Source organism: Mesocricetus auratus, unplaced genomic scaffold (genome assembly GCF_017639785.1).
Source record: "Mesocricetus auratus isolate SY011 unplaced genomic scaffold, BCM_Maur_2.0 Super-Scaffold_100004, whole genome shotgun sequence".
NCBI classification, from domain to species: domain Eukaryota; kingdom Metazoa; phylum Chordata; class Mammalia; order Rodentia; family Cricetidae; genus Mesocricetus; species Mesocricetus auratus.
In genome coordinates, this window is record NW_024429189.1 from 22,171,823 (window position 1) to 22,184,878 (window position 13,056).

The window sequence follows — 13,056 nt, forward strand, 5'->3', positions numbered from 1 at the left end:
GCTCTTTCCACAAGTTGAGTCTAGGATTCAGTGATTTGTAGCAGCTATAATCATTCCTGGCTAATGCCTTTGGAAGTTGGCACTACTATTGCCTTCATTTTACAGTCAAGGTAACTGACACTCAGAAAACTTTAAAAATTGAGTCTGTCTTACTACCTACCTTGTTGTTGCATCAAATAGCTTTCCAGGGGCAGAGTGTGCAATCCTGGCATGAAGGAGACAGAAATAGTAGCTGAGGCAAGTCTGAGGCCAGTCTGCTACAGGCTATCTAGGACTATATAGTGTACCCGATGATTCTGTGCTCCACCCCCGGCCCCAAGAACCCAGTCTTTTCAGGTAGTTTTCTCTGTTTCCTATTTCTCTGCCTCACTCTATGCCTCCTTCCTTACTCCCTGCTTAGGACAGCAACATCATCCATCACACTTGAATTTTATGACAAGCAGCTTCAGGCACTTGAGAGAAGGCGAGAGGATACCTTTAAAGGCCAAATTGTTATTGTGTGTGCCTATGTGGGTAGGTGGGTCATGTTCTGTACCATGGGGCATGTGTGGAGGGCACAGGGCTGTTCTATGGAGTCAGCCCTCTGCTTTCCCCTTTGCAAGGGTTCCAGAGATCGAGCTTCAGTTACTAGGCTTGTAAGGCGAGCACCTTTACATGGTGAACCATCTTGCCCCTATTTCACATGATTTTTTAAAAATTGTTAAAAGAGTTTTAACAGACGTCTTCTAGTTCCTTAACTTAGCAGAACCAATGGGCAGTGAGAGACAGAGTGAAGACACATGGGCTGGTCCCTTGGTCAGCACTTTTCTCATGAGCATGGCTAGGGTTTGTGGAGCTCAGCCCTCTGGATGGAAGATGAGCTCTCCAGGTGTTTGTGAGCAGTGATTAGAGCTGGCAAAGGACCTGCCTCTTTGAAGGAGAACATTCATTCATGCAAATTAGCTGCCCAGACCTCTCCTCCTTCCTTCACCAGTCAACTTCTCTTTGATCTTAATTGCACAGGAAATGATCACAACTAGAACATTATAGTGCAATAAGCATTTGTTAGTAAGATTAATTTCATAAAGCCAAAATCGTCTATGTAACATTCAATGGCTATGGGTAATTTAATTTCTTCTGTACAGAATATAACTTTTGGCATCTATTCAGGATACAATTTTTTTCCTTGCTTTTGAAATAGGGTCTCTTGTGGCCCATCCTGGCTTTGAACTTGCAGTCTAGCTGAGGATGGCCTTGAACAGACTTCCTTGCCGTTGGCTTATAGTCATGTGCCAGAATGACCAGCTCTAAAACTACCTTTTTTAATAGAAATGAGAGTTGAGGAGGGAGCTGGAAGAGCCCTTCACATCTGAGTTCCCTCTGGTTAAGTTTCCCTCTAGCTAAGGCACATATAACTGGACAACTTAAACCAAAAGCTGTTGGGGCTTTATTTTCCTTCAAAATCTAAAAAAGCATAGCAAATGCAAATATTAATTAACATGCACAAAATTATTAAAATTAATATAAAATCCATAGAGACCAAATTTTTAAAACTAAAATTCTGTATAATTGTATCTTACGAGGAGCAATTCTTTTGATTGAAATAACAGCTAATTTTGCTTTTAAAGCACTGTAGATAATATAATTGTTCAATGGCTTTTAAATAACTTGGCATTGTTCCTTAAGTCAAAGCATTATTGCTTAATTGCAGATGAGTCATTTCCCCAGTCTCATGCAATTAATCACCATTTCCTAAACTTGCCTGAAAAAGGAACCACTTACGATTTTGTCATACATACAGATTTCTGGGGCTCACCCTGAATCTATGAAGTCAAATTTTCTGAGGAAAGCACATGAGAGTGTGTGTTCAGTAGTATCCAAGGTAGACGTTATCATCAATAAGGTTTTGGAAAATAATACTTTGATGCTAGTGAGATGGCTCAGTGGGCAGATACCTGCCACCAACCTTGATGACTTGAGTTCCATCACTGGGACCCACACGACATGCATGGACTGACTGCAAGTTGTCCTCTAATCTCCAGTGTGTATGTGTGCATGCACACACATGCGTGAGAGAGAATTAGATAGATAGACAGATAGATGATGGATAGATGTGACAGAGTAAAAGAAAATACTGAAATACTGCATGGATTACTTTGATAGTGGCATTGATTCCTGGTTACTATCATGCAAGTGAGCAGTGTATAGAATCACCATTGGAAGAAGCAACTGGAGAAGCACTCATGAGCTGTACACTAATACAGGCTCTAGTTCACATCAATCCATCTCCTGTCATATAAACTAGATCCCATAGTCAACCTTCGCCTCATCACGTACTATGCAGGACATTTAATCTACTTGGTAAGAAGCCCAAGACTCAGTTCATTGCCAGCACGCTGAAGCTTCGCTTCCTGAACAACTCACATACATGAGACATGAGCTTAATGAAGGTGTGAGAGAACTTCTTTACTCTTAGTAAGTATCTGGTGAGGAAGCATGTGCTTCAATTTTCTAGGTGCAGAAACTGAAGCTTAACAAGGTCAATAGATTTTCCCAAGATGCACTCACAGCAGGAGACCATACAGTACTCAGACCCACAAGGTGTGTGTCCTTCCCTTTTAAAGCAGAGTAGAAATTACAAGTCAAGGAATTTTTATTCTCTAGTCAGAAGAATCATGGACTTGTTTTCTTCACTCAAAGTTGTCTGTCAATCACTCCCAAACACACAAAAGCTTATTTCTCATATACTCTGCACAAGGGCAGGAGGTTTGGTAAGTCTGATTAACTCTGGTAGAATAACAAGCCTCTTTTTTTGTGTGTGTTCAGAAAGAGCCCAAAAGTTCTACCCTAAAAACTGACTCTCTCAAAGGTCAAACAAGAAAGGAAGATAGGTGTGTAAGTTCAGGAAAGTAATATGTATCATGATTATCTGTGAAACTTCATTAGAATAAAACCGGTCCTTTGTCTTATTAGTCCTGTGTGGTTTCTTCTAGTTGAAGTGCTCGAAGCCAGAAACAGTGATGTTCCCTGGAGTGTCCTTGTTCTAAGAACTCACTCTCTCTTCTAAAGAATTTGTTTTCTTAGACTTGGAAACTGTTGAGGGGTGCCAGATGGATAGCCTTGAGACTGTGCTGCTTATCTGCACGGGAGGCCAGGTGTGGATGGGGATCTGGGCTTCTCACAGTCCTGATAGAGGCAGACACAACAGCCTGCAGCCCACTCCTTCATTGCAGGTGTTGCTGTTGACCCAGCAGGTTGTATGACCTTCCCATGCAGTCACTAGTCAGCTGGGGGTTTCGTGTGGAGGCGCTACTGCTGTGCTGGGCTTGAACCCAAGACCTTCCACGCCAGACAAGTGCTCTACCACAGAGCTGCATACCAGGCTCCATTCGATCTTTTGAAAGTAGCTTATTAATGCGCTGGCCAGATGGCTGAGCTGGTAAAGGCACCTGCCACCAAGTCTGGTACCCTGAGTTTGATGCCTGGAATCCACATGGTAGAAGGGAAAAAAATGGGATTCCGTAGGTTTTCCTCTGACTTCCAAATGTGTTATGTGGTACACAAGCATACCCCAAAATAGAATAAATTGGGGAGGGAGGAAAAAGAAAAGAAAGAACAGGGCTGGCCAGATGGCTGAGAGGGGGAAAGTGCTTGCCTAGCAAATGTGACAATGTGAGTTGAATTGCCTGACTTCCACACAAGTACCACGACACACACCTGAGATAATAGCTCATTAAGGAGGATTCTGAACGTTCCATGTGGTAGCCCAGACCTATAATCCCAGGACTCAGGAGACAGAGCATGACGATCTCCAAAAGTTTGAGGCCATCTTGATCTACAGAGGGAGGTCAAGGCCAGCTGGGGCTACATAGGGAAACCCTGTCTGGGAAAAAAAAAGTCAATGGGGTGTGACGGGAATCAACGCAATATGGAAACTCATGTATTTATTTACCAGAGAAAGAACTCACACACAAGCTGGGAGATCAGAAGCATGGCAGGCTTCCAAGAGGGCAAGCTTTTCAAGCTTTTGCTTTCCCTTTCCTTTTATCCTCACCTGTGCCCGTACCCCAAAAGGGGCGTGGACAGTATTGTGGGATCACCCCTACAATAGGGGTTTTGGAGAAGCAGTCCATTCCCAGGAATGTAGCAGAAAGGAGAGAATTAACACCGATGTTCAGCCCATCAGGCTGGGCACCTCAGTTGTCCAAGTCTGGTGTCGAAGGCCTCGCGTCTAGGCTCTAGAGAGGATTCCAGGAGAGCCACTGGGCTGCAGCTCATGTTGGAAGGCCGCAGAAGCTGGGTTCTGAGGTAAGTGTGGTAACAGCTGTGGCAGAAAGGCAACAGGATGACAAGCAGGTAAGAAGCCAATTTTTTTCCTCAGATCTCCTTTCGTCTGGCTGTCTTTAGAAGGTATGCTAACTGTATTTGAAGGCGGGTCTTCTCACTTCAAAAAACAGCATCCAGGAAATCCGTACAGGTGTGCCCAGGGACTTATCACTTAGTTGATTCCAGGTCCAGTCAAGTAGGCAACCAAGATTAACCCTTACAGTTGCCAGTGACAGTCTTCACCAAATTCCGTCACCTTTAAGCTGTCTGGAGGGACAAGGTAAGCATGCGTACTTGAAAGCCCATTCAGAGGCCCACTTTTCATCTCTTTTCTCCTGCAGGGTGATTATTATTCAATTAAAGCAAAATGGATGGGCATGATGGAACACTTCTTTAATGCCAGCATCACTCATAAATCAGAGGCAGATGGACTTTTGTGAGTTCAAGACCAGCCTGGTTCACACAGTTCCAGTTAGTTCCAGGCTAACCAGGGCCACCTAATGAGACAGTATCAAAAAAAATTTTTAATAGATTTGGAAGATAGATACATTTGTGTGATTTGGTATGTTCTGTGGGACTCAATCAAGCTGATATTTCAGGAGTACAGTTTTTTCTGGAGATTGAACCTAGGGCCTCGTGCATGCTAAACGGTTGTTTCACTGATGAACTGCACCTTCAGGCTGGGCTGAAATTTTTAGATTTTTTTCAATAGCTAATAATTCCCTGGAACAGTGTTAGAGGCCAGAGTCTACACACAGTTTTTACAATTATAAGAGTGGTACTGTTGCCGGGCGTTGGTGGCACATGACTCTAATTCCAGCACTCGGGAGGCAGAGACAGGTGCATCTCTTTGAGTCCCAGGCCAGCCTGGTCTACAGAGTGAGAGTGAGTGCCAGGACAGCTTCCAAAACAATACAGAGAAACCCTGTCTCGAAAAACCAAAAAAAAAAAAAAAAAAAAAAAAAGAGTGGTACTGCTTAGTTAACAATGTAATTAAAATTCATAATACCCATTAAAATAAACAAAGTTGGAAATAAGTATCTACCAATATGTTTCTTTTCCAAAATCTGTGATTGTAGAAAAAAATAATGATAGGAAGAACTGTAAACCATAAAGAAAGAATAAAGCGGGTTTGAAGAGAGAAGGGGAGGTGCCCATAACCTCAGTACTTAGGAAGCAAAGGCAAAAGTGTTTTGAGTTTGAGGTCATTCTCAGCTACATGAAAAAATACTGTCTAAAGAAAACATGAGAGAAAGAAAAAAAAGGAGGAGGAAAAGAAGAGACAGACTAACTTGAAAAAGAATGGGAACTTAATTTGAAGCGGTTCTGTGCTGGGAGTCCTAAAAAAGTTGGGTAGAAGGAAAAAAACAAAAAAAATAATAATAAGGATCAATGTTTATTTTTCAAATTGAGGATGTGTGAATGAAGAAAGGAAGACAATGGCTAAGAAAGTCTCTGAATTAAAAAATAAAAACAGCAAAAATGTTTGAACTGAGGAAGCAGGACCAGTGTGGTAGTTTGAATGTAATTCGCTCCCATAATCTCATAAGGAGTGGCGCTATTAGGAGGTGTGGTTTCGTTGGAGTGGGTGTGGCCTTGTAATAGGAAGTTTATCACCCGAGAGCTGGCTTTGAGGTTTCCTATCCTCAGGATACAGCCCAGTGTCTCAGTCGACTTCCTTGTGGTCTGCAATGTAGGACTCTCCGCTACTTCCAGTACTGTGTCTGCCTGCATGCATGCCACCGTGTTCCCCGTCATGATTATTATGGACTGAACCTCTGAAACTGTAAAGCTGCCACCCCAGTTAAATGTTTCCCTTTATAAGAGTTGCTGTGGTCACGGTGTCTCTTCACAATAAAACAAACCCAAACTAAAGCATTTAGTCCTAAGCAGGGAAATAGATTTATGAGACAAATAGATACACTGAAGCAAAAATGTAGAAAAATCAAAGACAAAGAACCGGACTGTCCTGGAACTTGCTCTGTAGATCAGGCTGACCTTGAACTCACAGTTATCCACTTGCCTCTGCCTCCCAAGTGCTGGGATTAAAGGCATGTACTGACGCCACTGGGCATAAAGGACAGAAATCTTACAAGGGAAATGAGAGAGAAGATTCATATCTAAAGATTTAAAAAGTGACAATTGACCAGGTATTGGTGGTGCGTATATTGGAGTCCAGTATTTGAGAGGCAGAGGCAGGCAGATTTCATTGAGTCTGAGGTCAGTCTGGTCTGTACAGTGGGTTCCAAGGCAACCAGAGCTTCACAAAATACAAAAACAAGTAGCTGAGGAGATGGGCTCACTGGCTAAGAGCACTTGTTGCTCTTGCAGAGGGTCTAGGTTCAGTCCTCAGAACCCACAAAGTGGCTTACAACTGTCTGGAACTCCAGTTCCAGGACATCCAATACCCTCTTTTGTCCCCTGTAGTCAGGCACTATGTGCAGACAAAACATACATATACATAAAATAAAAAAAAGTCCCAGAAAAACAAAAATAACAACTGGATTGACACTAGCCTTCTCATGGTCAATTAAAATTAGCAGACAATAAAATGACATCTTCAGAATGTAAAGAGAAACTTATTTTCAATCTAGATTTCTGTAACCAAGTAAACTATTTTTAAGGCTGAGGGTCAAAAAATTATAATATTGTGTTATGTGCACACACACACAGTCACAAAGAGACACACACAGAGTGACTCTGTAGTATTTCCAACTTAATATCTGATATAATATCCAGTGAAGTTTTCTGGGCCTGTAGTTACCTCTGTGGGAAGATAATTACATTTTCCATATTCTAAATTAAAAATATAGCTGCTTACATTGCTCTTTGCTTTTTTCCCCATTGCTTTAAAAAATACAGTTATTATTATTGTCTGTGTCTGTGGAGTTTGAACTTGGTTGGTCCACACATTTTACCTGCTGGACCAGCCTCTTGCATCTTGAATTATTGCTGGTAGTTGGTATTTTATTTTGTAGCCCAAAGTGGTTTCCAACGTTGTGTAACTGAGTATTGAACTCTCGATCCTTCTGCCTTTACCTCCACAGTGCTGGGATTATGGGTGTGTGCCATCACACCTGGTTGGTCTTCGAAGAATGAATATATCCGTTGAATTCACATATAGACCGTATTCAGAGAAAGCTGTCTAAATCATCCTCCAAGTATCCTTTTCAGTATGTGCAGAATTTGGAGTGGCATCCACTTTGCTATTTGCAGTGCTAGATACTTGCACTTTTTAAAAAAGTATGCAAGACATGGGGAGGGGTTTAGAATGAGTTGTTGGCCACTCATACCATTTCCTCTCCAGTCTTGCTGTTAGAATTTCAAATGCTCTCCAGATGAGGAATGTTTCTGGCCCGGGTTTCATCTTTCTCCACCATCGTTTTCTGCTTCTGGGACTGGTCATGTGATCCAGCATGGAGAATGAGGACTCACAGGCACTTTGCTACTTGGTATTTCTGAGCGAACCTCTGCTTTACAGATAAGAGGAATAGCTTAACTAGCATTGGTACTTCCCCCTTCTTTCTGCCGTCAAGCTGAGTAGACTTGAGTCCATTGTAGCTCTCTGGCAGTCATCTAGTAAACACACTGGAGGCTAGTTCCCAGAACCCTCAGTAGGTGGCTCACAAACACCTGTAGCTCCAGCTCCAGGGGCTCTGATATCCTCTTCTGACCTCTGGACACACACACACACTCTCTCTCTCTCCCTCTCCCTCTCTCCCTCTCTCCCTCTCTCCCTTCCTCCCTCTCTCTCTCTCTCTCTCTCTCTCTCTCTCTCTCTCTCTCTCTCTCTCTCTCTCTCCCTCTCCCTCTCCCTCTCCCTCTCCCTCTCCCTCTCTCTCTCTCTCTCTCTCTCTCTCTCTCTCTCTCTCTCTCTCTCTCTCAGAAATGTCTTCTCCTTTCTCTTTATGCAATTCTTCTCTGTATCATTCCAATTGTAGTTATGTGTGTGCTGCCAAAGCAAGCACTCTTTTTGCAATTCTTAAAATGAAAATCCCTAAGCAAGAATTGTACAAGCCCATGGGGTGTTTGCAATTACTCTTTCTTATTTTTTATTTTAAACAATTTTTTATTAATTTATTTTTCACATTCCAATCCCAGTTCCCCCTCTCTCCTCTCTTCCCGCTCCCCCCACCCCACCTCCCATCGGCTCCTTAGAAGAGGGTAAGGCCTCCCCTAGGAAGTTTACTAAGTTTGTCCCATCATCTCATTGAGGCAGGACCAAGTCACCTCTCCACCCCCCATACTCCTGTGTCTAGACTGGGCATGGTATCTCTCCATATAAAATGGGCTCCACTAAGTCAAATTGTGCATTAGAGTTAGGTCTTGGATCCACTGTCAGTGGCCTCAAATATTGTCCCAGCAACACCATTGTCACCTATATTAAGGGAGTCTAGTTCAGTCTTATGCAGGTTCCCTATTTGTCAGACCTGAGTCAGTGATCTCTCACTAGCTCAGGTCAGCTGATTCTGTGGGTTTCCCAATCATGGTCTTGACTCCTTTGTTCATATTATTGATCCTCTCTCACTTTGATTGTATTCCAGGAGCTCGGCCCAATGGTTAGTTGTGGATTTCTTGCAACTGCTCTTGATACTAGTTATAAACAATGACAATGCTAGTGATGGCAAATCTTGAAGTAGCAGAAAGTACTTTTGGTTCACGGATATGCACACTTTGTCCTTGGCTCCTCTAAAAGCTCATGACGGAGACTAGATGTGATAAGACCGAGGGGGAGGGAAAGGTCTTGGGTCCTGGCAGAAATATGGCCAGAGGAAGTCATAAATGTAATAAAAAGGCTTTCTTGACTGCAGAAACAAATTCCAGCCTTTCCATCCAGACGGGCAGCTCTCTGGGTGGGCTGATTCTGAGTCAGTCAGACCTAGGCTATATGTCGAGAAATCTCAAATAAAATAAATACCTTCGTGGATTAGAAATGCCTCACCTGGTCTGAACTAGCTGCTCTCTTGCTCATATTTATTAGTGTGGGGTTTGCAGCTATGCCTCTGTTTTCCTCTCATATCAATTGTATGCTTGCCATTAACTTTGAGACAATACTTCACCAGTACAGATTGCATTTGTGACACTTTAAAGGATGATTTATTTATGATCTCTTTTTAAAAGTTAGGAGTTGGGTTGGATAGTCGGTTTATTGGTTAAGAGCGTTTGTCATTCTTGCCTAGAACCTGGATTTGGTTCCTAACCCTCACATGATGGATCACCACCATTTGTAACTCCAGTTCCAGGGGATCTGACACTCTCTGTTACCACCCAGAGCTCTAGGTCTGTGTGTGGTGCACATACATATATGCAGACAAAGCACTCATACATATACAATAATAATAATAGTAAAGTTTAAACAAAAAAATGTGTGTTGCCTCTAAGCATGACAACTTGAGGTCTAGTTCTGGAAGGAGAGAACCAACTCCTGAAAGTTGCTCTCTGACCTCTCTGTGAGTTTGAACACACAGACACACAAAATAATAAACATAAACAAATTTTAAAAGATTATTTAAAATTTAGAAGTGGTTCGTTAGCGTACTAAATATATTTTTGAGGATTTCCTCCATATGTGTGTGGCAAAAGTTTTCAGGTGTTTCCTCTCTCTCTCTCTCTCTCTCTCTCTCTCTCTCTCTCTCTCTCTCTCTCTCTCTCTCTCTGTGTGTGTGTGTGTGTGTGTCTCTCTCTCTCTATATATATATATACATACATACAAACATACATATATAGATTTGTTGTGAAACATAGCCTTCTGTGATTTTGGAGGCTGAAAAGTCACATGATTTGCCTCCACAAGCTAGAGGTCAGGAAAGCTGGTGATGGGCTCCAGTTTGAATTAGAAGCCCTGAGACCTTGGAGAGCCAATGATGTAATTCTTGGTCCAGGTTCAACGACCCAGAAGGAACACCAATGCATGAGATGTAAAAGGTGATGTTCCAGACACAGCAGAGAACGGACTTACTGTTCTCTTCACGGCTGTAGCAGAAAGGGTGCTGCCCTCCTGCTGTAGTGAAGATGAACTTTTAATTCAGACTATTGAATGAAATTAACATATTCAAAAATAATGCTTCTTTTTTATATCAGCTTTCTGGGCATCCCTTAGTCCATTCTACTTAACCAAAATCAACATAACATTAGCCATCACAAATATGAAGGCAGAAATAGGAAGTACTGAGGTCAATAGAACTATGAGGATGGAGTTCAAGGCCAGGCTGGACCGACAGCCTCCAAAACAATACAGAGAAACCCTGTCTCGTAAAAAAAAAAAAAAAAAGAACTATAAGGATGACAATAATGACAGTAATATATTGCCGTATTTAATAGTCTGAGTTCTCTTTCTGAACAGTACAGATCTATTGAGACTGTACCCGGCAGTATTATTATGGCTTTTTTTAGATGATGAAATTAAGGCACAGAAAAGTGAAGCCTATTTTAAAAAAATCACACTCCTGATGGGCACTGCAGGGGCCACCCTAACACCAGGTAATCGTAACTACTAAGGAAAAGTCATAGGTCTTGACATTTCCTTCAGAATGCTGATAGTCCAAACTGCATACCAAAGTCACCTGGGAACCAGTAGCTACACCTACCCAGGCACCATCTCTCAGTTTAGAGAGACTCTGGCGCTAGACGGAGCTCAAGGTATGTGCAACTTTAACAAAGTCCGCCAAGTGAGGCTGACTATAACAAAGAGTAAGAAACACCACTCTACGATAACTCAGGAAGAATGGCGGGTCAGCCGTAAGCCAACCACATGCATGTGCTTGAAGTCCACAGTGAGGACAGTTGACTAAAGTCGTGTATAACGGCTGTATCTCCAAGCATTCAGAATGACTAAGTTCAGAGGATACAGAGCCCAATATTCTTTGTGAACACTTGGTGTAAGTCTACTTTGGAAGAAGGAAGGGCGCAGTCAAAGATCATCCTCACCTCTCCAATACTGCAGACTGTGTACCCAGCACATTCAAAATAGTTACCTGTGTAAATTGTCTTACGTCTTTTTGTTTTTGTTTTTGTTTTTAAAGACAGGGTTTCTCTGTGTTGTTTTGGAGGAAAGCATTCCCGAGAGGGGTCCCTCAGTCTATGGAACTGTAATTTCGTCATAGGTCTTTATCACTTATTTGTTTTTAATTGTCTATTTTGGATTGAATTCTTGTAACAGTTCCTGGGGTCGGACTACACATACCATAAATCACACATTTGTTTAGAAAACGTTCAGTCACATCAAAGACTATGCAACACAGATGCGGAAGAACCCGTATCATGCCTCCACCCGCGGCTCATGAAGGTGGGCATTGCCAGGACCGTGTGTGTGTGTGTGTGTGTGTGTGTGTGTGTGAGTGTGTGAGTGTGTGTGTGTGTGTGTGTGTGTGTGTGTGTGTCCTATTCAACTAGATCCTTTGGCAGGATCAAACCCTTCTGAAACTTAAATCATGCGTTTTCTGATTGACAGGATCCATGCATTCATTCATTCATTCATTCATTCATTCTTCAAAAGTGCTTAAGAGTCAGATTTAACGCAGACCAGGCAGATCTTTTAAACTATCAGGATGAGGGAGGCCATGTCAAAAGTGACAAGAGCCACTTCACGACGTCCAGCTTGTCTTTGCTGCAAACAGCTCAACCACAGCGCGGCCCTCCAGGAGCGCGCACAGTTTCTGCGCGTGGCCGGTTTGGGCCGAAACTACGTGTCCCGGCAGTCCGCGGGGCGGGTGGGAGGAGCCGGGCCGGGGGCGGGGGCCGAGAGGGGGCATTGTGTCGGCTCGCGGTGCGCGATCGTCCGCTCGCGGTGGGGCCGGGGTTGAGGTGTTAGCGCGGCTGCGGCCGGGGCAGGGAGACCGGAGAGCAGGAGCGCACGAGCGGCCGCGGGCGCCGGCGGGGGCGGCGGGAGCACCATGCGGATTGGCGCCCAGCGCCCCGCAGACCCCTCGCGAAGCACAGAGGCCGGGGCGGCGCCGAGGCGGCGGGGAGCATGAGGGCAGCCGGGGACCGGCTGGGTTCTGAGCTCTTCTAGGGAGCGGTGTGAGTGGAACGCTCGCCCGGACGCGGCAGAGGGCGGGAGCCGAGCGCCCGGGGCTGTGGGCATTTCGGACGCGGACGCGAGGGGCCCGGAGCCAACCGGGTCTCCGGCACGCAGTCGACATGGGCAACGCGGGGAGCATGGACTCGCAGCAGACCGATTTCAGGGCGCACAACGTTCCATTGAAGCTGCCGATGCCCGAGCCAGGTGAACTGGAGGAGCGCTTTGCCACCGTGCTGGTGAGTACGCGGAGGTCGGGCGCGGGGCCCCGGTGGGGCAGGCGGTGCAGCTGAACCCGCTCCTCCCGTCTCGAGGGCGAGGCTCGCACCTTCCCCATTGTGGGCTCCCTGCTTCTCTCGGTCCGTCGCTTTGCGCTCTCTTTGGGTCCTGGCTTGGCGAAAGGGCCTCGGGTCGGGCTACCCCGCCGGCCACGAACCCATTGTCTGGCGGGAGCGGCACCTCGCAGCGCGTGTGCCGGGAGGTGCAGCGTGGGTGTGAAGGGAAGGTGGCTGGCCCGGGGCGAGTTGAGAGATTAGCAGCTAAGGTTTTTTGTTCAAAGAATGAAAACCATCCAGCAGACCCCGACTCCCTGCGCAGCATCCCCTGGACACCCAGCTCTGGGCCTGCGGGGTCTGCAGCAGACGCCCGCAGGTGGCTGGCCGCAGGCGCCGCGCCCGCACTTGGTCGGGCGAACTTGGAGGGTGGACATCTCGGCTGGGCAGATGGACAGCTCC

The 13,056-nt window shown here is 44.9% G+C and overlaps 1 protein-coding gene across 10 annotated transcripts in view; it reads left to right on the forward strand.

Moving 5' to 3' along the window:
• The first annotated feature begins 12,079 nt into the window (after positions 1 to 12,079).
• Fmnl2 (formin like 2) overlaps positions 12,080 to 13,056 on the forward strand; it is a 270,315-nt gene continuing 269,338 nt past the window's right edge. For 9 of the 10 annotated variants that reach the window (XM_040745349.1, XM_040745348.1, XM_040745347.1 and 6 more), the window contains exon 1: positions 12,080 to 12,561. In XM_040745349.1, the coding sequence (XP_040601283.1) occupies positions 12,445 to 12,561 (117 nt within the window). In that variant the 5' untranslated portion in view covers positions 12,080 to 12,444. The remainder of the gene's footprint in view (positions 12,562 to 13,056) is intronic. The other variant, XM_005068965.4, reaches the window with a different exon arrangement.